The sequence below is a fragment of the Thunnus albacares genome, chromosome 5 (assembly GCF_914725855.1).
Source record: "Thunnus albacares chromosome 5, fThuAlb1.1, whole genome shotgun sequence".
NCBI classification, from domain to species: Eukaryota; Metazoa; Chordata; class Actinopteri; order Scombriformes; family Scombridae; genus Thunnus; species Thunnus albacares.
This window is the reverse complement of record NC_058110.1, coordinates 10255015-10282645: the sequence shown is the minus strand read 5'-3', so window position 1 is coordinate 10282645 and position 27631 is coordinate 10255015. Positions and strand designations below refer to the sequence as shown.

At 40.2% G+C, this 27631-nt stretch overlaps 1 protein-coding gene and 1 long non-coding RNA gene across 3 annotated transcripts in view; one reads left to right on the top strand and one right to left on the bottom strand.

Annotated features, from left to right (window-relative positions):
* Nucleotides 1-27631, top strand: part of LOC122982808 (guanine nucleotide-binding protein G(I)/G(S)/G(T) subunit beta-1) — a 40095-nt gene that overhangs the window by 10189 nt on the left and 2275 nt on the right. Inside the window, exons 1-10 of one of the 2 annotated variants that reach the window (XM_044352385.1) lie at nucleotides 11234-11348; nucleotides 12653-12759; nucleotides 13677-13715; nucleotides 14048-14154; nucleotides 18524-18587; nucleotides 19492-19654; nucleotides 20981-21047; nucleotides 21957-22158; nucleotides 22691-22907; nucleotides 27323-27438. In XM_044352385.1, the coding sequence (XP_044208320.1) occupies nucleotides 12703-12759; nucleotides 13677-13715; nucleotides 14048-14154; nucleotides 18524-18587; nucleotides 19492-19654; nucleotides 20981-21047; nucleotides 21957-22158; nucleotides 22691-22907; nucleotides 27323-27429 (1023 nt within the window). In that variant the 5' untranslated portion in view covers nucleotides 11234-11348; nucleotides 12653-12702 and the 3' untranslated portion in view covers nucleotides 27430-27438. Of the gene's footprint in view, nucleotides 1-11233; nucleotides 11349-12652; nucleotides 12760-13676; nucleotides 13716-14047; nucleotides 14155-18523; nucleotides 18588-19491; nucleotides 19655-20980; nucleotides 21048-21956; nucleotides 22159-22690; nucleotides 22908-27322; nucleotides 27439-27631 lie in introns of those variants that run through there. The other variant, XM_044352384.1, reaches the window with a different exon arrangement.
* On the bottom strand, nucleotides 7640-8819 carry LOC122982809. Its single transcript, XR_006403537.1, has 2 exons — nucleotides 8574-8819; nucleotides 7640-7972 (listed from the first exon to the last, which is right to left on the bottom strand). It is a non-coding gene; the product is annotated as an uncharacterized LOC122982809 (long non-coding RNA).

The window sequence follows — 27631 nt, the reverse complement described above, 5'->3', positions numbered from 1 at the left end:
CTGTCTGACTTGGGATTTGTGCTCAGAGTATTTTTTTTTTGTTTAGTTTTTGTGTTGTAATGATCAGAGGATTGTAATACAGACCATTTTATAGTATATTGTCAGATATGTTTTCATTTAGCTTGTTTTGCCTGATGGGAGTCACCTATTCTACAATAGCCAATGTCTATTTCTACCAACAAAGCAGCCTGTCTAGTAAGTGCACACAGCATCATGGAATGTTTCACTAATCAATCAATTAAACTCTACTGTCCGTCCCATTGATGTTATGACCTCTGTCATCAGACATTACCCACAGCAGGCAGCCACACTGAGGGAGCACACATAGAAAATCCTGCCCAATTAAAGGGGCAGTTCACCCAAATTCCACATCTAGCTTCAGTAATGTTTGCAAGTAAGCCCAAATCTGTTTGAAGTCATAGTGCAGATGTTAGAGGAACGGCTGTGTGTTGAACATTATAGTGTTTCTCAATACTGTATTTTTCTGAATATGAAGATGTCTTCTACAAAATGTGTTTTTGAACACTCACAGTCACAGAATAACTTTGCTGAAATAAAATAGTTTATCTAACAAAGTCACGATGTTGAAAAGATTTGGAGATTAAAGCTTTGCATAATAAACACAAAATTGTGTCTTAATCAATTAAGAAGGAACATCCTGAGCAGGATTTGAAATGTCCTGGTCCTTGTTTTTTCTCTTTTCTGATATTGCCTTTAAAAAGCCAGATCTATTTCAGTTCCTGTGTTTGCTAGCTGTCAGAAAGGTCTCCGTCACAATACTGGAATGTCTGCAAATACTCCACGTATTGAGCAAGAGAACTATAGAGTGCACAACAAGCAGCGGTTTCAATTAATCATATGTTAGTGTGCATCAGCAAACAATGCAACATGCTGCATCGGGTTTAAAAAAAAAACACTCAGTTTGCATCTAAATAGATGTTCAATACCCTGCCCTAGTTTCAGGCAGGGTTTAAAAAACAATTGAACATAGATCTGCATTGAAAAATGGTAGTTTGCATGGTATACATACAACAAAGTACAGCGTTGGTACATTTAATAAGAGCAAGATACGAGGAAGGCAAAACAGAAATCAGTAATGGGAAATGTATTAAAAAGTCTTTTGGCTCCTGTGCCATTTTAGATTGGTGAGTTATTGCATCTAAGAGTAGTATTTGTACCTTTTTTATGATGAAGCTTTAACCAAACTAGAACAAATACAACAGTGATGTTCTACTTCAAGCATCATGAGATAAAGGGCAGCAGTACTGGAATCCACTCATTTCAGGCCACAGACTTAACTACATAAAACCTTGATTAATCCATTTTCTGACCTGTTCAGGGTCGCAAGGGGCTGGAGCCTATCCCAGCTCATATTAAGCAGTAAATGGGGTACACTCAAGATAGGTCATCAGTGTATCACATGGCTGACATAACTACAGACAACCATTTGTATTCACACAATTACTTTGACTTCTGCAGGGGAGTTAGTCACCAATATGTCTCACCTTGAGCCTATTAAAAATCCACATAGAGTGAAACACAGGGTTTAACATTGTGTTGATTGGCGTACTCTCAGTAACTGAAGCTAGGTATCTGTACATTGCGTCATTGACAGTAAGTTGTTTTTCTTAAGTTTTTAGGTAGTGTGACTGTTGTCCAGGAAATGCAAGGGTTTCACCATACACTTATTGCCCCTGGCTCCAAATCCGCTGATGTGGAAAGGTTTTTGTGTCGTGCATTCAGCTCCAATGTGTCCTGTAAAAAAAAAAAAAAAAAAAAAAAAAAACATCTTCCTAAAGCCAACCCTACACTTATCCTGATAAAGGGATTTTCATGGCACCACATAAATTCAAAGTATATAAAGCAGATATGTGTCAACTATGTTGTTAATGCATGTGTTGTATGGATGATTCAGTAATGTTTTAAGTTTGAAAATTGCTATACTGCTTTGTTTTTCTGTCGGAGGAATTGTGCACCTAAACTGAGCAGAACATCACGACCAGAACTGTGTCAGTTTGTGCATACACTCATTCGTAGCCCCGGGATTTTGCTCTACTTTCATTGGAGCAAAATGGGTTATGGGGCCCGAGGCTTTTAATTTTCAGTTCAGCCATTCTTCTTGAGAACCATAAGGATTTGAAATACACCTACTCCTCCGAGAGCGATTAAAGGAATAACGGTCTGTCAACTCTTGCTCGTTGCCTGTTGTATATCATTAGGAGGACTGACCAGTACAGTCACAATGGTCAACATCACCTCTCTGCGTTGTCAGGGCTACCACTGAGAAAAAGCTCAAATTGCCCTTATGTAGCTGTTGTTGCACATAAAAAAAATACAGCCATTCTTCCCATTGCCACAAGGGGTAAAGGTGGTGTTGGTGGTTGCTCCTGGTGGAGCCACTTTTTTATTTTTGCTCTGCCTCTGTTGTATTCAACGTCAAACATTACAGCATATTAATAATGTGATGTACCTTTTTGTAGCTGCGTTTTTGTGAATATTGCCGAAAAACTTCTTTAAGCAATTGCTTTTGCAAGATTTTCGTACAGTAGAAAATGCATAAAAATGTTAAACTACAGAAGGACCAACAGCTTAAAAAATACAACTAAAACTGCTTAAAACAGATTTTGTGGCATTGAAAGCATTAAAACAAAGGATTAACGTAAAAGACAAGTAAACCATCCACTAGGCAATTTTAGATATACTGAAGGTTTGTTTCCTATCTCAGCAATTAACATGGGTGAAATGGAGAGAGTGACTAACGTTTTATAACTGATATGAATCATGGCCAAAATTACACAAAAAAAAATCGAAGTCCAACCAAGAAAACAGGTGCCGGGTCACTGTCTGATATCACTCTCTTTTAACTGATATAACATTGATATGTTGTTGCAGGCTGGCAAACCACACGTTAAGACGTTTCATACTCTGCACAGCAAAAAAAACATACTGTCTTTGTATCGGCTTTTAAACCCTGGTAATGTTTTGACACTAGTATTAAAAAGTGCCACAGTGTATTCATTCATACTGATGTTAACCAGATGGGGAGAGTAAAGACTCATTTTCCTCTCCACAGTGCTGAAGAGAGAGAGAGAGAGAGAGAGAGAGAGAGAGGATGTGTGTGTTGGAGAGAATGACAAAGTGAGTGAGATTGGATGGGGCTTTTAAGAAATGTCCAGGAGCGATCCCCTTCTGTCTTCTCTTACTGCATCATCAGCCCCCTTGTTCCAGCCTTCGTTGTGACCTGGTTGTGTTTCAGCTACATTTACCATGCATCACTTCCCCTCAGCACTTAGACAGACCCTCACCCCTCACCCACCGACTAGGGGGGAAAAAAAAAAGCACGTACACACTTTAATATGAGTATTTGCCAATACCAAATATTTTCTGATCGTTCAGCTGCATAGTGCACATCTGGCCTTAAGTAGGCCTACATTAAATTAGTAAAGCAATGTGTAAACGGGATGTGTTAAGTTTAGACAGGATTTGGACACTCTCCATCCCCAGTATGAAGTTCATTTGCAATTTTTAACCAGGAGCAGCAATAGATCGGGTGTTAAAGAGCTAACACAAGCCATGAAAAATGCCCTTAGATTTGGATCAGGGCATCTTTTGGTTATAAACTGCTAGCTGTTATATTTGAAATGGCTCTGACTGGTTATAATGGCGCCAGTTTGGTAATTGGAGCTAGTCAGTGGTTAAGCTGTCAGTACTGGTTAGAGTAGAGGTGCTGGGCACAATAAGAGATTTGCCTAACTCAAATTGAGAGAGCGCAGGGGTGGGAGAATGCCTTTAAATATTGCAGAGTTTTCTTCCGGTGGATGGATAGGTGGAGAGAAGAAGAAGGAGAAATGAGGTGGCTTCTCTCCAGACAAAGTGCTTTTTTTAAAAGCCATCCCAGTTGTATCAAGAACTGAGAGTGCAGTCCCATTGTAAATCAGGAATAGAGGCTTTAGAGCCATCTGCCGTTTCGCCATTCTGGCTTTGACCTACGTTCACTGTGTTTGATCATGTAAATAAAAACTGACATTGAAAACAGCACATAACAGTTTGCACACAGCTTTTTATGGCTTGTTTAAGTAAAAATGAGATCCAGTAACTGTCTTTTTGTCTGTTAAGTAGCTGCTGATGTGCATATTCACATCACCAGTTCAGGAATGAGATTTCTTACAGATTTGTAGTTGTTTCACACATAGCTTGTGTAACAACTACAACCATACACTTTCACACAGCCTGCATTATCAAACCACGTGTGATGTTTACCTCCAAATAAACCAAGGCACATACACTGATGCAGAGCAGATTGCTGCCAATAAACCAAGTTGCATGTGTGTATGTCTTCAACACCTCAGTGTATTAGTGTCATGTAGTTACAACAAGTTACAGCTGCAGAAAAATATTTAAAAAGAAACAACATAATTCTCCTCTGCTACAGGCTCTGCAATGAACACAGATTGGGAAAAACCACATCTTAAACCCAACTACTTATTGTGAGATACTTTGTAAAAGTGAATGGCCTGGGTTTAAAGCAACGGCATAGGTCTAATTATTACCCCCATACATTACATTACCTTTAAAAGCTGTTGTAGTAATGACTGTATTTCATCAGGTTGAAGAGCTCTAGCAAGTACAAACTACACACAGAAAGAGAGACTTAATAAAAGTATAAAGTAATTAAAAGTAATAAGTAAAAATCTGACCAGGGGAATGAATCAGTTTGCTCCAGAATTAGTTACTAATTTACATGCTCTCATCTAGGGATGCACTATATTGGATTTTTTGCTGATATTCAATACGCCAATATTTTCCAACTTATGTTGGCCGATTGCCAATATATGCAAATGTTTTTTTCACCTGGCTGAAGAGACTATTATGTCTGCAATCATAGATTGTACTAAGTATGATCAAGAATACAATATATGAATGAAGAATTTAGGAAGATTGGAGTTCAGGAGCTCAGTATTAAAACTTTAATGAATCAGCCAAGTTGGTGGAGCAGTAGAGTTTTCTTTGAGTTCATTAGACAGACAGGATTAATGTGTAGGATTTAATCTCTGGTCCACACTCCGGAGCAGAAGTTGGTGCGCAGCAGAAAAATTTTGGGCCGATGTTGATATTTAATTTTTAAGTCTTTATCTGCTCATACTGATGACATGCTGCCGATATTACGCATCCCTACTCTCATCTCTAGTATGAATTTGGTTGGGCTAAAATGTTACACATAAGTTGGCCAGAAACCCCAAATCCAAAGCAAATGTGATTGATGTGTAAATTACATTTTTGTTGATTGTGTAAGATGGGTGTTGACTTAAGTTCAGTAAACGTACAATATTAACTAAAATTGGACGTTGTAAGTTTCACAATGGTAATATTTATTGAAAGGCTATCTAGTTGGATTGCATTACCCTCAACAGGAGTTTCTACCTGTCCGCTCACTGAGTATATTTCTCTGCTTATAAACAACTCTAAAAACTAGTGTCTTTAATAATGGTGAGCCGCCATTCCACTGATCCCTTGCTAGCTTGATACGAGCGTTACGTTTCCTAGCCGAAATTCCACTCTTTAACAAAATGCGTTTTTGATTTTCGATGCGTCTCCACACAGCGTTTTCACATCCGGACTTTGGAGGTTGGACTGACGCGTACGATAATGCGGATGTCATAATGAATTTCACACTCGTGTTCTAAGATTGAATAACTTCCACGTTCACACGGACTATATTCATGTGTTGGAGGAAGCATCTGCCAGCCACGATTAACCCAAACATCTTTAATTTCATTGTCCATTAATCAGTCCTCGGACTTCTCTTTACTCTGTTTCTTGCATTCAGTCAGTCTTGTATATTTGTTTACCAGCATGGACTCGACTTAATCTAAGTCAGACTGACCTAATTTTGTTTGAAGTGCCGCCTATTCTCTGGTGTTGTAGCACCACACGCAGCGCCTCCTGCTGATCATCTGTCACATTTTCATTCCTACGTGTTTCTGTCACTGTGAATCTTCACTGGCCTCACGATTCGATCTAATTGTGATCTACGATTAAAATGCACAACGATTTTCGTTGCATCTTAATGTATCCTCAGTATATATTACTCCACATGGCTACTTTTTGATCGATTAATACAAGCAGTCACATAAATCTGAACTACCTTTTTTATTTAGAAAGTGCTTTCAAAAATTAGACTACAACAGTCTATAATATAAAAAGCTGCATCTTTTCAATACCAGTATCTGTGACCCACCTCAGTACATAGTTGGACAGCAAAGTTAACAGCGCCTCCTCTTGGCAGAGTAGCTGGACTTGCTGTATTCGTTTGAGCTCTACCCTCAGCTCAAACGTTAGCTGAGGGTGAAAACGGCTAACGTGGTTCCTCAGATTTGTTTTATTACCAAAGTATTTAATTTTTGTTTGGCAGATTTTACACGTAGTGTGCGTCTTGTCCAGTTCGTGCTTCCCAGTAAGTTCATAAAATCCAAAATGTGCTCAGATGTCTGCTTTCAAAATACTTGCATGCGTTTTTTATCACTTGCTGCTTATCTCTGCCTCCTTCTGCCATATCCCCCCAATATATAAAAGTAACGTTAGCCTAACGGTCGCCCACAATTCAATGCAAGAGAGCAACGTTGCTTCGGAAGGTAACTGTAACTTTACAACTTTATTGCCAGAAAATCAATAATCAACGTTAGTAAGCGATAATTTTGTGTAGGCTGTTTAATTTTAATCACAATAAAATCTGTTAGTTAAAAAATAATAGTAGGGTCAGGGTTGTTTTTTTTTTTTGTTTGTTTTTCCATGTAGGCCTAATTATATTTCCAAACTCCTGATTATGTTTTGTCACTGCATCGATACACAGTTGTCCACATCACAGTGTATCTGAGAATCGAGAAATTTCCACACCTCTACAGGATGGCCTGTGTAATCTGTTATTGTAATGTAGATAATTGCATAGCCTGGTTCAAAGCCTGGATGGACATTGGCAAGTGCAATGGTAGTAGCAGAAACCACAGAGTAAATGTATTTGTAAAGTGTGTGCGCTGTCGCCACATCCGCTGAATGTTTTGACAAAGGGAAGAGAGAGAGACGAGGGAAACACCCATGAAAAGGAAACGCCTGCTTAGAGAGCCTATGTTCTCGTATCAAGGTGGAGGCAGCATGCTGACACAGATGATCAGTAGCGGAGGCTCTGTCACAGCCAGCTACTAACTGACTTGTGACATAAACCAGCCCCATCCGTATCCTGCTGTACCAGAGACGGTATGTTTCTAGGAGCAGCAAATCAACCACGACTAAAATGGCACTCTGAAGCACGAGAATATAAGATCCAGCAGAGAAGAGTTAGCTGGAACAATCAGACGGGGGGAGATGGGGTGCAGCTCTCATGAAGGCAAGGGGTGGGGCAGCTGGTATCCAAGCAGGGGGGCGTAAATTATTAAGCCCACCATCTCTAGCCCACCTTTCGAACACTACCTCATGCTTAATACATGGCTTTGTGTCAATGTCTCACAGTTGGGCAATGTATGAAATATGTATTGTGTCCCCTGTCCATATTTCCAATCTAATTTTTTTTGCCTCTAAACACACTAACATGTACCCTCACTCCCCCTTCACCCCACAAACCAAATAGAAAACACACACACACACACACATTGAAAAGACATTTTTTTCATAAAGGTCAAGTGACTCATTGACTGTAACTGTAGTATCAGTTTAAACTCCCTGTTACCATTAATGTCTTCATTTGTTCACAACGCTGTTGGTTCCAGTGTTTAAACAGAGTACGATGCTGCATTCCTCTCACTTAACAATAGGCAGAGCAAACAAACAAAGGATTAGAAATGGTTCCAGGCTTGTATAGCTGGTACCAATCCAGTAAAAATGCCTGTATCGGCCTCAGTCACAATCCTTTGTCACTCACATGGCATTGCCACAGGGAGGGGTGGTTTTCTGTTCGGCTCTGTTCATTTGCTGTGGTAACCTAAAGATGAGAACAAGTGAAGAAGCTTGTTAGGGGTTTGGACAAATATCAAACTTCCAACATGCAACGAGTCAATGATATTTGTCAAAATAACAATGTCAGCAAAAGCCACTCAAGTTGTTATTATGCGCATTTTTATTACACATTTTTCATCTGTGTACTACTGGCAGATTTGCTCTTTGTTATGAGACAAATGTAACCACATTTTTGAAGAACTTTAAGCAAACGGAAGTCCATTGAAGATCATTGTGGAGCATTTTTTTTTTTTGGTCCATTGTGTATACAGAATGCAAATGACAAGTAGACGTAACGATGTAAGTGTGTAATTACAACACAACCTCAAAGTTGGTCAACACCTTACAGTTTCAGCAAAAAATTTGCATTTCACAAAGACAGTTATTTATTGCAGGCTCATTGTACTGGATGGCATAATGTGTAGCTTTTTTCTGTACTAACCCCCCCCCCCCCCCCCCCCATACAACATGGACAACACAGGAAATATTTGACTAAAAACCCGATGATAAAAGCTACATTTTGGGAAGGCCAGAGTGAAGTAAGTGTGGGCCTTCCTCTACGCAGTCTTTAATGCTGGGAAGCTTACCGAGCCTCGCTCCCTTTCACCAAGGGGTTAATTAGCAGCTCCCCTCCCAATTGTCCTCTGCTTGTTCACTCTCATTAGTTTAATCTGGCTCTGTCCTCCAGCTTGCCTCTCTTGCCTCTATCCTCTTGCGCACTAGAACATCTCACTGCCTACCACACTCCTTATGTCATGAGGGTGGAGCCTCTTGTCAACCCCCTAAAATCTAGTGTGGATAGATTATATCCATTCACGCCTACTGCTTACATATGTAAGAAATCTGTAACATCTGCTCACAAATTGGAAATGGTACTATTATCTTTTGTGAAGCCTTAGTTAGTTAGTTATCCTCAAGTTGTTGAATGTAGAAAAATATTTTATTTAAATGTTGGGGATTAAAGCGTCCTCAGTCTATCAGATGTCTACTTTTGATTACTTGTGCAGTACAGTAGTAATTCAGTACATGTTTGGTAATGGCATTAGAAAAAAATGTTTTATTTTTCCTCATACTGCACATTTACAGTTTCCAAGCTATTGAGAAAATGTGTTCAAAGGTAAATCTTTTTGTAAATTACATTTTTAAATTAGTCTTAAACATAATATAAGTTAAACTGTTATACATCAATCCTTCCTTTGAAAATGTTTTTTGTAGAGTAGAGCTCCACTCACATTATTAAGTCTATATTGTGAGAAAATTAATGGTGCATGTATGCTCGTTACCGTATGGGAAGGAGAAATACCAATGAAGTGTGTTTGTGTGTGTGGAGTCAAATTACACTTCCTCTCTCCTTGTCACTGTGTTGTGCTCGAGATGTCGGAGCTGATAGGAGTGGCTGGAAAATGTGAAGTCTGCTTCCCTCCTCCTCTTTCTCCTCCTCCCCCACCACCTCTCTAAAAATAGCAGGCAGAAAGAGAAGGCAGCGAAGTCGAGGCTCTATCTGTTGGGCTGCCAGTGGTTTCAACACTCCCACCACCAGCACAAGGGAAAAAGTCCTCTGAATCACACCTCCAATACTAATATTAATCACCAGCAAAGAGTACTGCCTCATTTTATGTTTTTGTCAGTAGAAATTCTTATTTTCATCAAGATGCAATTGACTTGATCTTGGCATTTTTGTATTTCAGAGGCCTGGTTATTTTTGAGAACACAAGCCCATAAGTACAACATACAGATTTGTAATTTGTTCATACAAAGGAGTCTGCGTTTGACACGATTTTAGGGCTTTTTTTTTTAAAGGCCAAATGGTGGAATTTTCCTAACAAGCTATGTCACCTGACCTCAGTCTAACTGAGCATGTGTTTGACTCACAAGCCAAAAGTGAAGACAAAAAAACCCTAAAACAAGAAGAAAATGAAGATGGCGACAGTACATGCCTGGCAGAGCATCAACAGGAAAGATACTGAGCCTTTGCTAACGTCAGTGTCAACTCTAGACTCCTGGAAGTTTTTGATTGCAGAGGTTTTAGATTCGTGAGATCTAATGAAGCACAGTAATCACAATAGAAAAGACATTTTCCATTGTGACCAGTTCACTTTACTTTTGTTCACTCATTTAAAAGTGAACCATTGAGCTAAAAATACGTTTCAATCCTGTTTAAGTCTTTTTGTTATTCGTACTGGTGCAATAGCAAAGTGGAGTTTATGTCCAACTTCCATTTTTTTCACATCCTGTAATCCACTCATTTATTTATTTAGATTTCATGATATATACCAGTGACTAATGGCACCTAAACCAAAGAGCTCATGGCCATGTGATATTTCCAGACTTCACAAATTCCCCTGGACTATCTAAACACTCAATTAAACAAGTTACTGGCGCACAAATGTTAATGGGCTACCGAGGGCTGCAAAAGATGTACCAGATGTGTCCTCTGTCGCATTGTCATTTAAAGCCGGGACAACCTGTGCTTGCTTGCAGACAATGAATGTCGTTCATATGTTGTAGCAGCCACGAGACTTGTGTGACCAGTCAGCAACGTTGAGCACTGCAGAGACTCCACCCCCATAGTTAGAAAGCACCACCTTAAGAGCAAGGACGTTTTGGGGAGCAAGACCCATGAGTTGGGCAAACTTATTAGGACTAAGGAGTGCTAACATGGGAGTCAGACTAATAAAGGGTATATTACAGCTAACCAGGAGTTAACCAAAGAACACTGTATAAGGAAGTTACTTTGTTATAAAACTAAAATTCAACAGCAATATCTTTATGTCAAGTGCCACATCTGGCAAAAAAGGTATACTACTTATCACCTGGCTTATTCCATCCTTATGATGAATCATGGTCCAGCAACCTGAAATGTGCATTTCAGTAGCATTTTGATAAATAATTAAAGACATAAAGGTGGAAAGGTTACTTTAGCAGTAAAGTTTGCAATCGTTTGGACATGAAGGACACAATTGTCAGCAGGAGACGTGTGGTCGTTGAGTTACTCAGCATATCCTTGGCCTAATACACCTTTTTCAAATGTGATTTTACAGTTTGGTTGTAAGGTTACAAAATCTGCTGACCTGCGGACATGTTTAGTTGAAAAGGCCACCAGTGGGTTACATTACCTCTTACACAGGGATATTACAGAGAAGACGAGAATTAGCCCGTGATATTACCATGAGATGTTTTTATCACCAAGATTAGGGGGTTAAGGCGCCTTGCATAGATGCAGACCCATTTAGCTGCACTAGCCAATCAGGTGAGGGGTAGCTACTGAGATGTCAGGCGCTTGAAGGATAAGGTGTTCATTCAGAAGGTCTCAACACTTCCCTGGACAAAGGACCTATATCGAAACCCAGAGAAACAGGGAGGTAAGCCATGTTTGTAGTACTAATGGTAGTTGGTTTATGTTTGACAGATGGATGGTGTTGGTACATCCAATATTTCATACAAGGAAATTTAGTTTTATAAAATTGTAAGGGGTAATTAGTCCTTGGAATGGATGAAAGGAGAAAGCATCAAAGGAAGACAGTTGTTTAATTTCGTTCACTGGATATGGTCACGGAATTTATCAATCATCCTGGAGTTAACAGTTTATTATCAGTGTTATCTGCTGACTTGGTGTGACTTATATGGGCACTTAAAGTAAGTAGTGAGTAATAATGATTATAACACTTACAGAGTGTCTTCCATCATTGTCTAACATTCCTCCAGGCCTGTAAACCAGAGTTCATAATTGTTACGATGGTATTTTTCTTTTCAATAGAATTTCTTCTTTCTATGGAGAGTGAAAGTGTCAGTTTAAGAGCGTCAACCAGAGGATTGGGGTCAGCGGGATAGCCACTGCTTTTAGGATCATCAGCAGGTTTTGTCTTAACCGGATTTGGCTGGAGGAGCTGAATCAACTGTGTCCCAGGATTACAGGGATGACATTGGAGGAGAGTTTAGAGTCCAGAGGCCAGAGCAATGACAGCCTCGTCAGACCCTGCCCATCAACTGAGCGCCTTGGGTTTCCAGTAGTGCAACAAAACCCAAGCCCGTCTCCTGGTCTGCCCCTCTGCTTTCTTGATATCTGGACTCTTAATCCTTGCTTCATTTAGACAGTCAGCAGGGGGTACGTTTTGGTCCCTTACGGCTGAGTGGATTTTCGTAACCTTTATTTTTTTTCTTTTTAATCACTCATTTTTGTCTTGGCTGTTGAGGAATGGCTATCAGCTGTTCAGTGTGGCCAGATGTTTGCCCAAGGGTTTGCTATTGTTTGGGAGGAAAGAGAGAACGAATTCAACATCATCCTCAAAATTGTTATCTTAAGCCTAGAGTAGCTGCCGAGTGCCTGTTGCTAGGTAACAGTTTCAAGCTGGCAAGGACAAGTCTTGAGCCGTCTAGAAAGTGTTGGGCTGTTGTGATTCCCTGTGACTTTGTCTGGGCCTTACAGACTGGATTTAAGACACATAATGTGATCCTCAGTTAGTTGAAGTAACCATGTCCATGAATTCATAATATAAGACAAAACACCCCGTCTTTAACCTGTGGCCAAGATCTTACATGTAATTTGGTGCAATTCGTATTTAATGTAAACAGTAAACGTGATTTGCTTTTTCTTATGATGGATACCAAGATGAAATGAACAGGATCTTGTATTTATGTTGAGCCTCTCATGTCTTGTCTCCTCCAGATCAGCAAGAGTCTAGGCGGCGGAGCGAAGCACACCATTAGCAGAGGAAAATGAGTGAACTGGATCAGCTACGCCAGGAGGCTGAGCAGCTCAAGAACCAGATCAGAGTAAGTCCTTCACTGTCCTGACTGGTTTTGTTAAAAATCCAGATGGACATTTCGTCAATTATGTTTTGTGCTTCCAGAGACTGATATCTGAAGCTGGGCGGGGCAGTGTTGAAGCCTCCCATTTAAATGCTTCTGAATTAATGTTGATGTTATGTATAAGCCCAAAAACACAGGTCCTTCTTAAGTGTTTTGAGATGGGAAAAGCTTTTACAGCTTTCATAGCCCATGACAGTATGTTAATAATATACTGTCTGAAATGATCACATTTAGTGAGACCTTTGCCTACAATGTATAAATCACAAACTTAAGTAAATCAACCACCAAAGCCAGCGGTGGAATGACAATATTCCATCATGAGGCACTTTACGACATTTCACAGATGATTGCTGTGACATTAAGCTAAAGCTGTCTGCTAAAGGCTTCCCGTCGGCATCATGGCGGTAACAGGCAACCAAGTGAGAATTCACATTAGTTGTTATGATGTAAAGATCGTAGAGTTTATATGCTGTCATTGTTTTTACTTGTTTTGCTCCATAATTCCATAAAGGCTTTATTTTTTATTATTAAAATGGCCACTGTTAGTGCCACGCTGCAGCTGAGATGACGTCGCACATCTGTTTTAAGTTTAGATCATTTTGACGTCACTTTTAGATGTCAGTTAAACTTAAGAGACAGTGTCATCAGTAAATATAATACAAATTCAACTGGCTGTTGAAGTGCAATATGTCCGTCAAGTTATAAATGGTGTTTAGTATTGTTATAATATATCATGATGTTACCAGTACTGAGTTTGTGATACTCTATGCTATAAACACAAATTGTTTGGTACTCAAAGCATCAAGGTTTGCGACATAAACCTGTTGATTCACTAATATTTTGTTGGCTGAAACAGATTTGACTGTGTTGTTGTGTTTCAGGATGCCAGGAAAGCGTGTGCGGATGCTACCCTGTCTCAGGTAAGAAACATGTCCACGCCATGATCCTCACTCACTGTTGTTCATTATCATAAACTGCAATAAAATATACTGTAGAATATACTATCAGCTCCTGTGTTTGGCTGTGGGTGGTGTGGGAGTCGACACTGAGTGCATTATTTGAAGACTGCTCAAACATTCTTTTCCTGTTTTTTCTTTTCAGTCATATCTTCAATTGTGCCTTGAAATCTTTAACAAATAGTGTAGCATAGAGACGTGGCGTTTCTATCTGAAGTTTGAGTGCAAAACCCAGAAAAATATTTTGTTTCCTGAAAGTGATTTTTTTTTTTCTCTCTTATCTTAACCCTGTTTAGATCACAGCTAACATCGACCCCGTTGGCCGAATTCAGATGCGCACTAGACGGACACTGAGGGGGCATCTGGCTAAAATCTATGCCATGCACTGGGGCACTGACTCGAGGTAATCTCATTCAACTCCATTCTGTGCATTAACTAAATATTTCATCCCATCAGCCCACCCGACCCCCCCCCCTCCCCCCTTCCTAAATGCAGGAAATGGATATAAAAGTCTGCCTGACTGTCTTTGTGCTGGTTTCTTCTCCTGAGGGTCCTCGTCAAGTCATGACATTCCACAACAGCTCAGTCTTTCTTCCAAAAACACTTTTTTTTTTCTTTACATCTGTCTAAAGCGATCTATCACATTAACATCTACTCAGTGGTCAACAGTAGGGTGTTTGTCCACAATAGCTAATGCATTTTAGTTGAATGCATATTGGACATGCATCACTCTCTCCTTGAGTGTGTCTGCTGTGTTGTGTGTCCGCGTGTGCCGTGTTTGTGTGCATTGGGGGTTGGGTATGTGGGTAGGGAAAATACTCAAAATGGAGTCAGCCTTTGTTAGAGCTGTGTTGAAGCTAGATAGCCAAGGAAGATGAAGCAACACTCCTCACTTGACATAAAGCCTTTTTCCCTAGAGTTGTACACACCTCTCACCTCAGCAACCAACTAGTTAATCACTGTGGTGCTGGTGTGCGTCAGTCCGCAGAGAGAGAGAGAGAGAGAGAGCATGGCAAACTGCTATGTCACCTCACCATCCTCCTCCCAGTCAAATATCCAAGAAAAAAAGTCTACTGCTGTGTTTACCCACTGTCAGCTCTTCCTGTTTGTTTGTTTCATCTGTTAATGTTTCACTTCCCAGAAGAGTTGGGGTATTTATTAGACTACCTGCTGAGATTTAGCCACCCAGAAAGAAGGTCACATGAAAATGTTTTGACCCAGAGTCTAGGCTAAGTCTGCTATTTTTAGCCCCATGGAGACTCTACTTTAATGCGGACTGGGGTGGGTTTCCAACAGTTTCAGAAAGAAACCCATCAATTAGTTCCACATCCCCTCAGTAGCCAATGATATATCGAGTAGTTCTCTATGGACCACACAAATGTTTCCTGTAAAACTTTAAAAATCTATAAGACACAAAACTTTGTCATTGTAGTATTTAAATTAAACTTTATGGAAAAAAACAGCTTTCTAATTTAGTTTTGGTAGCCAAAGTTGACTTTTTTTTTTTCTTCGACAAGCCTTTCGAATGAAGCAGTTACTCGAAATGTAAGCAAAGGAAAACTTAAACTTTAAGTCGGGGTTGCCCCCATTATTATGGTAACCGTATAGTACGTTGTTACTGCTGATCATTCAGTTGTCATGACAACCCCGCTGCAGACAACTTTCATGTCTGCAAATGAGACATGAGACAGGTTTGCATTCAATGATTCAGCCCTGATCTATCAAGGGACGAGCTAGTTTGTTCCTTTCTAGTTTTATTTCAATCCACTTGAGAAATCTGACATTTCAAGTCTCTACTAAACATTGTTTTCATGTCGAAAACTTGTTACTTTTACTAAAACTTTTGTACAATAGTATTTTGTATTGACGTCAAGAAAGGGGGTTTGAACGTAGAACTAGATAAGCCTCGATCCTCATGAAATCAGTGAGTCATAACTCATGTCCCACATGAAAAGATTTCTTCATAACCACAGTTGACCTTACAGTTGTGTTTGGTTTTTGTTGTTGTTGTTTTTATGGTTGCACTGGTGCAGGGTTCCCACATATACTTAAAAAGTCTTAAAGTCTTAAATAAGATTTTCAGAATTTAAAGACATAAAATGTCTTAAAGTCTTATTTTTAATTATGGTAGGTCTTAAATGTTGAGGGTGATGCCTGGTTGCATGAGAAATATCCACCCACAGGATTCACTTATTTAAATATGGTTCGGTCTTCGGTCGTGACTCGGTCCAGCTCTCTCTTTTCTTTTTCTGGTAATGTTTCGATTGGTTCTCCCCAGGCCACCTGCCCTCACAAAGGTAACAGGATTAAAGAAGTACACAAAACAGTACAGATGATGCTCAGCTAAACACAGTTAGCCAGGGGGGGTTCAGAGAAGACACAAAGTCCTCTGTTATTTCTGATAGTTGCTAGAATCTGGATAATGTTTTTAGTGCGGAGCCACAACGGCCAACATGAAGGAGAGGAGCAGCCTTTTTTAATTTTGGTCACCGCTCAACTGGTGTTTACTAATTTAATGGACTGTTAAAATGGATTAAAGGTAGATATACTGTATGTTCAGAATAAACTATCACCTGCTCTGTGAGGAAGAGAACGACCACAGCAGCCTTATTGTTTCACACCATGTTGTCAAAATGAACAATTCCAAGCAAGTTGTAATTAAACTGAACATTTTTAATTAAAATGCTTTTTTTTTAAAAACAGAGTTTTATCTAATGTAAAGCTTAACAATGGGACACAGTTCATTGCATTTGCAATTAATTTGATTACTTTATATGATTTTACATATGATTGTTATATGGAGATACAAAAATATCTGTTAAAATTGTCAAATTGATTTCAAACATGAAGCTCAGCTCTAATGTGCATTTCGTTTTGCTGTGGAAAGGATATTACATTTTCTCTGTCGAGGTCTTAAAAAGCATTAAATTTGCTTTGAAAAAGTGTGCAGCAACCCTGCAATACAAGAAGAGTCTTGTTATAGTCGCCTAGTGTGGAATCAATTTTGATTTATTAATAATTACATATTCAATCATTTTATTATTTTCAACTATTGCTGCACACCAAAAATACCATGTCTGCAATATATTTCATAGATAGAAATTTTACTAATAATCTCAAGTTATAAAGCAAGCTTTTAAAATGATTTGAGGGGAAGTGATAAATATGAGCCATTAATGCAGTGAAGATGGTTTGATCTGTTCATCTCTCAGTACACTGGGTGCCTGTAACCAAACCCTGTTAATGTCGGAGCTCTGTTCTGACTAGAAAGTAAGCACCTCAAAGCATTGCATCATCATCTCCCAACTGACACACACTGACGCTCACCCTCTTGCTCACATCGCACCGGAAGTATATGTGGAGTCTGATGTGCAGCGAGTACATTTCCTTGCGTCTGACATCATCCTCGGCTTTGATTATTTTAATTTCATGCGATCATTTTGAGGTTGAAAAGCTGATGCTTCATTTTCTTTTAGCCTCAACGCAGACCGCCCTGTCCCTGGCTTATCTGCAGGAGTGTGCACATATGAGCACGTTCCCGCCAGCCAGTAGTTAAGATTTACATACTCTCAGTAGGCCTAAGTGTGCTCACCTCTTTTCCTGTGCCTATGTGCATTGGGACCGTCACTGTGGTTACTCTTGTTGGGTTCACCCAGATAGCAGAGCGCAACCACAGAGGTACCTGAAAGCTGTCTCTAGTGTGAAAAAACAGGGTTCATAATGATTCTTATTAGAATAATTGTGTAACTTGGCATTCAGGCTTTGCGGGTTGTGTTTTAGAGGCAATAGTAAAAAAATATTAAGTCAATAAATTGCCTTGAACATACATAATACATAACATACTCTAATAATACTTTATTAGAAGTAAACAGAAACTAGTCTGTGTGTGTCAGCTCTGTGATGTTGATATGCCAGCAGTTTTAAAATAATGCTGTGACACATTTATCTTGTCTACTGGTACTGGATTAAAAGCGTTGAAATTCATTACCAAACATGATTTGACTGCTTGACTCATAACACAACATGCTGCTTGGTTATGAGTCAAGTTTTTAAAAAAAAATATTTTCACATTTGTAGCTTTTGCATTTTTTCTGTTTTGGTGAAGGTTGAAGTAGTCTGCACAGTAAAAGAGGTACTAACACCTTTGTTGAACATCACAACATTTAGCTTCCATAATGTATCTTCAACAATCCCCCCCTATTTCTCCACCCATATATAAAGACGGCAGACTGGATCACCTGACCTCGATCACTTGCTCTCTGTTGTCATATTCACTCAAAAATATTCCCCCTAATTGTTGCACAAGTACAGCAAGACAAAGAGGGCTACAGATCTACACTGCACAACCAATCTAGATACAAACACCCTCAAATTATTGGTGAAAGTGAAAACAACAAAAAAATGTGTCACTGCCCAAATATTTACATGATGCAATTTCATTTCACAGATTGCAACACATTCAAAAAGAATTAACTAAAATGTTTAAAGAATAATAAACCGTTCCATCTCATACTGTTTATGAATGATTCAGTTATTTGTAGTGTTGAAGGACAAAGACATCAGGAGCAGAGTACAGAACAGAAACCATCACAGACTTAGAGGAAAAATGCCATTTGTTCTGTGTAATAAAGTACAAATCCAAAATGGGCATTAACCAGACACCAGCTACATGTCTTCATTCTCCTGGTTGTATTTGTCAGCTGGTTGAAACTGACCAGTCATTTTAAATTACTCCGTAGTTTGAGCCATCTTGTTCTCTTTCTTTTCATCAGGCTTTTGGTCAGCGCCTCCCAGGACGGCAAACTCATTATTTGGGACAGCTACACCACAAACAAGGTAATGAAACACATATATATTCCAAAGAACTGAACAAATTTCAAGGGACTGTAATACTCGTGTGATTATACTGTTGGAAGAACAACAATGTTGCATGTATTGGTTATATGGTCTCTTTGCAAATCTATATGTCATATGTAGAGGTAGAGACATATTCAGTGTGTGCGTTGTGTCAGAAAAGCATTCCAGATGTTACGGTATTGAATTAGCAGATATTAACTGGTAATTATTTGCTTTTCTTCTTTTATTTTTTGTGTTATGGATGCCTCAGTGAACAGTAATAATATCAAACTATATAGATGAAGCAATAGAAAAATCAAATCAAATGTCAGCCTGTTAATCAGGTAAAATGAAGAGTTTAGATTAACACATCCAAAAATCACTTAGTCGGTCAACTTGCCCAAAAGGAGTTTTCTCTAGAACAAAAAAAGCTGAACACAAAACCACCTTTGGTTTATGAGGTTAAAACCATACTTACGTCTTAAATGTGTTAAACCTAACCAGGCTGGAGATGTCAGTGTCTTTACATCAGTACAAATCAAAGATTAAAAAAATGTTTTGCCTCGATTGATGCCAGAATACTGAGTCACCGCTGATACGAGCAGATGTGTATGGTTGACTTTCATCAGGTGAACGATTTCATTTACCTGTTCATCAACTCGTCATTAATCATCACTCCCAAATTTCTAACAGCTGGCTTCATGTAGATTGACTAAGTGCTGAGTTCATTATAAAACAATTCAAGTGTCTGAGGGTGCCAAGTAATGCTATTTATAGTGGGTATTGTGCCCTTGAAAGGTTAAGTTAATATTGCGGACAGACTTTGTCACATGCCCTCCCCTCTCTCTCTCTCCCATCTGTCACTGCATACTATCTAATATTAAATCTTCCTCCTCTCTTCCAGGTCCATGCCATCCCGTTGCGCTCCTCCTGGGTGATGACGTGCGCCTATGCCCCTTCTGGGAACTACGTCGCCTGTGGAGGCCTGGACAACATCTGCTCCATCTACAACCTGAAGACCCGTGAGGGAAATGTGCGTGTCAGCCGTGAGCTGGCTGGACACACAGGTAGGCTGGACATATCCGTTAGCTTTCACCCATTTTGCAGATTTGTAGTCGTCTTCGGAACCCAGACTCTCAAATTTTTGTGTAATTCATGCTTCGGTGCTGACCTCTGTTATTTATTTGTGTAGATGACAAGAAATAGCCACAGGAAAGTTCATACGGATGCATTTTAGCATGAAGCAAAATGATCTAACTTTAGTTAACTGCAAAATGTCAGTTTGCATAGTAAAGTTTCAGGTGTCACATGCTAGAGAGGAAAACAGCCTCAAACAAATCCTGTATTCAGGAATACTGAATTCCCCAGATCAGTCTCTCACTACCATTCAACAGTCCCTGCAGATATTTCCGGATGATACAATGTTTAGCAAAACACGACGTAGAGCTGTAAGTGGACTCAAAATCAAAATTTGGAATCATCTGCACACGTTACCTCGCCAAACGACAGTGGAAAGTAACAGAGAAATGTAAAACAACACACAGCATGCCAGTGTGCCCTTGTTTACTCAGAAGGATATCTAAAGGACAAGAGAGGTCAAAAATGTTATCATTGATGTGTCCTGTTGTCATGCCAACACACTCAGTTCCTGCAGTTCTTGGGACAGTATTTATTTAACTCTTAAGTTTCAATGAGTCACTTCCTTTTGGATGGAGAGGAGATCATACTCATCACAGTTACTTTGGAAAATTTGGTAATTTCAGTAATATTGGGAATGAGACACTTTACTTGGACTGATGAGGGAATTTTACATAATGTTTGAAGTCCTACAGACAACCAGTCAGATGTAAGCCTTTCTGTTACTGGCCATGTGTTGTTAAAGATCTATGTAAACCCCATGTACCGCTGTAAGCCTAATTATTTTCCCATCCGAGAGTTGCCAGTCACATGATGTGTCTGTCTCCATTAAAAGAGGAGCTGGTCGAGCTATATCCCAGCTCAAATGCATGAAAGTGTTGAGCTCGTAGGCAAGGAGCATTCATCTGATCAGTGTCACATGATGCAGGAAGTGTGTCAGCATTTTAGTTCTAGTTCCCTCGCTATAGGGAGGGGTACGCACACTCTACCAGCTAGTAAAAGATGAATTATGGAAGCAAGTCATGAACCAGGAGATGCCCTAAAGCTTTTTTTTTTCTGTTACTGGTAGTGAATTAGTCAATTCATCTCCTCCATGTACCCACATCCAGCCTTCTGTGAGGGTGTGATGACGATTGGTAATAAAATTTCTTCCTCTGTGCAGACAGTAAGGAGATGAAACATCTACCTCTTAATACTTAAGAGGAGACAGTCCTGTGTAAATTAGTTATTCAATCAGTGTGTTTGATTCTTGTCAGGTTACCTGTCCTGCTGTCGCTTCCTGGATGACAACCAGATTGTCACCAGCTCTGGAGACACCACCTGGTGAGTTGTGATACTGCACCCAATGCACTAAAATGCACCACTACAAACTACAGCCTCAAAAATGACCATAGAGTTGGCTCAACAACGCTCCGATACAATTGATAAAACTATTTTACATGATAAACTTCAAATATATTCGTATTTCATGGGTCTTAACCCTATAATCAGGGAGTTGGGTCGGGAATCTTTGAGAAACAACACACAGTCGATTCTTGGTGTCATAATTTGATTCAGAATTGATTAAAAACTGAGTCTTGATTGATTACATGAAGGTGGTGCTAATTTCAGGCTCTAACTCCAGTTCACTGTGTGGTCTGTCAAACCTTTCACTCATGTCCTTATTCAAAGCAGAGAAAAGTGTATGAAAGTATGCAGCTTTTTTTCAAAAAGTTAACTGCATTAATATGTAATCGTTAATCTTCTGTGTGAAACAGAGTCATGACATGAAAGTGTAATTTACTGTTCAACATCACCAGCTAGATATTATTTGAAAAACAAAAGTTGGTCCATGTGTTCTGCAGTAAAGGGGAAAGAAAGAAACAAGCAGAGCGCTCTGCTGTGGTGTTGTTAGCGCTCTGTCTCCAGCAGTAGAGATCACTCTGCGACGCTAGTACCAGTGAAACTCATCGTTATCCACCAAGTGCAGGGCTTTTAAAATAAACCGACTGTGGAGAGAGGTTTTTTCTTCACCCAAGCAGGGTTTACTAAAAGTTCAGTGTTGCATTTGTCTCCGGCTGATGGCGCATGAAGTTTTAACAAAATACATCACTTTCGCCTTGCAAAGCCAATTATTAAGTCATTAAATCCAACATGTTTGCCTCCTTGGTCACCAATCAGCGTCCTTCTTGAATGACGTTGTTCTGTAAAACGCAGCTGTAATCTGACAGCGTTCCTTGTGCTTTCTTGCAGCGCTCTGTGGGACATTGAAACTGGTCAGCAGACAACTACATTTGCCGGCCACACTGGTGATGTCATGAGTCTCTCTCTGGCACCCGACACCAGGCTGTTTGTGTCTGGAGCCTGCGATGCCTCGGCCAAGCTCTGGGACATCAGAGAAGGAATGTGCCGACAGACCTTCACTGGCCACGAGTCAGACATCAACGCCATCTGCGTAAGGCGACAGACACGCACTCCTTCCTACATGTAACATATACAAATCATATCTCAGCGTCACGTCTCAGCTCTGTCAGAGTGAGACTCATGTTCTTGAGTCCAAGTTAAGATTATAAGCAAACTGCATGTCATGATGTGAGTTATTCAGCTCTCTGAATGCCGACCATTACAACGACACAGCATGTTTCTCCTTTCAAAGCTGTTAATAATGTTTTACAAAACTGATATCAAGCCCTGTTAATGCATTTGAAACTTCCTGCTGCAACATTAGTGCTTCAGAAACAAACAACATGTGGTCATAATAGTGCATACTAGATCATTATTACTGATATAGTTGTCCATGCACTTTGAGAGATGAGTAGAGGGAATCTGAAAAGAGAAAAAGGTGTGGCTACTTACTGGTGCACCATTTTGGGACATTAACACATTTAACCACAATGACAAATCATATGAACAATTTGCTTCAGTTACTTAGAAAAAGGGTGTATGCAAAACAAGTACCAGCACTGAAAAATCTCCTTTTGTTTTAGTTCTTCCCCAATGGCAACGCCTTTGCCACGGGCTCAGACGATGCCACCTGCCGGCTGTTCGACCTGCGCGCCGACCAGGAGCTGATGGTTTACTCACATGACAACATCATCTGCGGTATCACCTCCGTGGCATTCTCCAAGAGTGGTCGCCTACTGCTGGCTGGCTACGACGATTTCAACTGCAACGTCTGGGACACTTTGAAGGCCGACCGTGCAGGTAAGCCACCGTACAGGGGAAAAGAGCCGAGGTACATCGATATGTTGTGCTGATGTGCTCGAGTACAGAGGTTGAGATGTTTTTCTGACGTGTTTTTTTGGGGGGGGGAATTTAACTGCTGGCACAATAACCACACACACACACCACATTCACCAGGTGTTTTTTAGGTGAGATAGCAGTTCCTCAGGTGAAAATATACCCTAAACACTTCTTTTTTTATAAACCAGCAAGTGGTGTTGTTTGTTCCACATCCAAGTTTGTTGTTTAATTGTAATTATTCTGCCAGCTAAGCGGCCAAATATGTCAAAGGCAATATTACCAGGTCCATTAGATGTATCTGTCTGAATAATCAGCAGGTAAAGTCAGGGTTTATTATCAGCCCCATTTAAGTTAAAAAACAAGGAGTAGAGGTACGAGGAAGGATCATCATCCAGGTTTCAGTCACCCTCCGCTACAATCTCTTTTCCTCAAAGTAAACCACCGCTCTGTCGCTGCCAACAGAGCCGATCGGTGCAGTTTAGCAACGAACACGGACAGCGGAGGAAGTAAGAATATGAGGAATGTAGAGTGCAGAATCTACAGCACGCTCTGAGCTCTCCCGGTGTTCACACCTTTGCGCACCTGGCCAGTTGCTGCAGAAAGCGGGCGTGGCTGCCACTTTGTCGGCTTGGAAAGTTACATATATCGGGTGACCATCAACCTTCATCTGAAAAAAAAGCTTTTCACTGCTTTCATGCTGTTCAAACAGCACAGTATGATATAGTGAAGGACATACCTACATTTACTCTGCTGAAGAACACAAGACAGGAATGTTTAAAGTTTATTATGAGGCAAGTAGAAAACCACTAACTGAAGGAGAAGTAACTGAAGCATGTTGAGACAACGTGGATATACGTAACAGTAACAGCTGTTAGACACATGATTGCATTGACCGTTGACCATTGAGACTGATAGCTGCAGGAGCATCTCAGGGTGTAGCAGGTTTTAGAGTGAACAGATAAATGAATTAGCTGCGGATATGTAAGGAATCCCTCACAAAAGTAATAGTTGGTAATAAATAAAATAATGGTTGTGTGCATTAGGGTTTATTATTGAGGAAAGTCTTTTACCAACCCACTACTGTACAAAGTGATCAACCTAACATCTACATTTTCTGGTCACTCCTGGTTCAGATGTTTGTATCTCATGAGAACAGTCTGTGTGAAAAGACGTGAGGCTTTATAGCCTCACAGCAGAGAAGTCCACTCGAATTTATTGTGATTACTGTAGATAAAATGCGTGTGAGTAAGTGACTTTATTCCTGCTCACACATCTTGTTTTATATAGAGCCTATAGAATGACATAGCTCCCCCTGGACTTTGTCATGTGACCTTTGATTTTAGTTTTTACACACCTGTATCTGGAAGCTTTAACAACTGATTTGTCAATATCCTGTTAGAAACGACATCACAAGCAGAATATTTCCAAACAAAGTTAGTCAAGGAAAGGAAACGAGACATTTTCAAAAGCACTGAGTATCCTACAGAATATGGTTCAGTCACAGTCAACCTAAACACCGAGGGTCCACGTGAGACCAGCACTAGTCTAGTGTAGCTGCATAAAGGTCCGTGGCACTCTGAAGGAGCTGTGGTGCTCCATTAGTTCAACATAATCCATAATAAACTAACTATTTTGATAATCAAGTAATTGTTTTAGTCATTTAATAAGCAGAAATGGGGAGTTTTATATCTTCACAAATCATTTTTAGCTGTTGGTCGGTTCAAACACAGTAGTTGAATATTACACCTTGGACTTTTTTCACTGTTTTCATACATTTCGTAGACTAAACAATCAATGGAAAAACAATAATCTGCGTATTAATCGTTAATGAAAATAGTCCTTAGCTGCAGCCCTAACAGAGATACAACAACTCCTGCCCGGCCGCCTCACAAGTTGCAGCTTTATGGTTGTTGAAAAAGCTCACATGACATCTGGACTAGTGTTTGCTAGAAGGCAACTCTGGAACACTTTGAAACACAGTGGAAGAAAATTCTGTGGTGTGATCAGACAAAAATAAGCTTTTTGGCCATCATACTAAACTCTATATTTGGTGCAAGTCAAACATCACGCGTCAGTAGAAACGCACAATTCCAGCGCCAAGCAGTGGCGGCGCTTCTCTGCAGCCAGACCTGCAAGGCTTGTGAGGGAAAGAGAATAACATGAATGCAGCAAAATTCAGAAACACCCTGGAGGAGAAGCTGCCGCTGTCTGAGAGAGAGAGAGAGAGAGAGAGAGCTGAGACTTTGTTGTATTGATTTTCCAGCAAGACAACGACCCTAAACAATAAAGCCAAACCTACACAGGAACAGCTTTTAACAACATTTCAGTGTCTGTCTGCAGTGGCCTAGTCAGTCAGAGTCCAGACCTCAAATCCAAAATATGTGGCAGGACCTGAAAATTCCTGTTTATGCACGCTCCTCATGAAACCTGACAGATCCTAAGCAGTTTTTCAGATAAGAATGGGGGTAAAAATGTAGCGCCCAGATGTGCAAACCTGACACAGACCTGTTCGCTAAGAATAGAAGACGACTGTAACTGCTGTCAGAGGTTTCTCTACTAAATATTGACCTGAAGGGCCCAAACACTTGTTCATGCTGTCTAGTTCACTCTGAATTTAAGGTTTTGTTGTTTTTTTTTTTTCTTTTGAGCAGTGCTGGCAAACACATTTTATAGGCACTGTACCTGCCTTTTCTATTTTAAGTGAATATTAAGGAAAACACAACCGATAGGTAACAGCAGCAGGTTGTGGAGGAGTTTGTGCTTTTACAGACAGGAAGACAGAGAACTTTTCATGCAAAAACCACAAAATGCTTTTTATATAAAGACAATCCCAGGACATAAAGAGGATTAAAAACTGGTGTGAGCGGTAGAAAAGGCATATTCTTAAGAAAGGCCATTCTGTAAAAGATGAGATTCATCAGTTGAGACAGTGTCAGCTGACCTGAGGTGAAGGGTTATTCCAGAGCCGAGGAGCCAGTTACAGCAAAAGCTCAGTCACCCTTCATTTTGAACCTGGACTGTGGAACAGTTAGAAGACCCAAACCTGCAGAGCTGATGGTCCTCCTCAGACAGACACGGGTTAGAAGTTCAGTTACGTACTCCAGCACCAGACCATGCAAAGCCTTGTATGTGATTAATAATACTTTCAAACGGATTCAAAATGTGTCTGGAAGCCAACGCAAGGAAGCAAAGATTTGTTTGACCTCAAAAACATCACTTGCATTGCTTTTTACCAAAGACTAGCAGCTCATATATTGCTGCTCTATATATAGTACAACATACGGGTGACGTTTGTATGATGTTATACACGTATAAGCATTTGTGGTAGAAGAAGCCAGAGTAGTATTTTGACATATTAAGTGCCTGCAGATGAGATCGAGCACATTAAAGGATGCGTCAACATTTTATCAAGTCTGGGGGGAAAAAAATACTGACATGCTCTAATGCTCATTGAAAGGGTTAGTGGTCCCTGTAATTGTTCCTTTTGTCCATACTGGTCACAAAGAGATGCCCTCTAAAAGCAATTTCAATGGAAGTGAAGCAAAAATGAGTTTTTAAGGAGCTAGTAGGAGTATTCAGCAGTCTTAGACAAATCAAGTGGGTGTCCTCCAAGGTTGATCTTCCCTGCTTTGTTTCACTGTCCCTCAGCAAGAACACACTATGCAGGGAAACAGGCCTCCGTAGCTTCCGAGAAACCTCAAATGCATTTTTTTCACTGAAGGAGGACGGTGGATTTTGTCACCCATCACTCACAGAAGTGACCAACCACACTGTTTTTAACAAACTATTGAGCCGGGAGCAACTTCCTGTTTTGTATCTAACAGTTTCATATAGATAATGTGTGTGTAGGAGGCCAAATAGAAGAAGATCCATTGTATTTTTTGCAGAGTATAAAAGGCGCATTAATATACATCTGGGAGAACAGCACGCTTCACCTGCTCCAGCAGTGAAGAGCCCCTGTAGAGGCATGAATACTTTACAGTTATTGACTGCATAGTGGGATAGGGATCAGAGGAGGCCCACATCTGAGCAGGAGATTTCAAACACACACATACACACACACACTCATTTGATGCGTTGTCGGGTAGAATATTGGTCAACAGCATATTGGGTCAGTATTAGCCGTTAACGATAGTCTAATGATGCGTCCAGATGTCCCTAAACCTGCTTCACCTCATCCTTCTCTTCCCTTTTTTCACCTTTTTAGGAATCAGACCAGATTCTCATAAATATGTCATTCACTTAGAAATCATCACTGTTGTGTCACTTCATGATATCCAGTAATACCATCTTCATATCCAGGCCTAGCCTAGCGTGTTGTATCCATTAGACAGAGCGTGTTTGTTGCTGCGTCTCAGCCTCTGCTGTCTCTGCAGGTGTCCTGGCTGGTCATGATAACCGGGTGAGCTGCTTGGGTGTGACTGACGACGGCATGGCAGTGGCAACAGGGTCCTGGGACAGCTTCCTCAAGATCTGGAACTAGAGTCTGAAGGTAAATGATGAGCAGAGGACGTTCTCAGCTGTAAGAGTGGATCATCTTGTAACATCAGCTAACAGAGTTTGTGTTTACTGCCATCTGGGGGTTGGGGATGAAGGTGCAACATGAGAAACATGTATATATGATTCACACTTGACTTATTAGTTATCTGGTCACATCATCTTCATCTCATTCGCTGAATAATTAT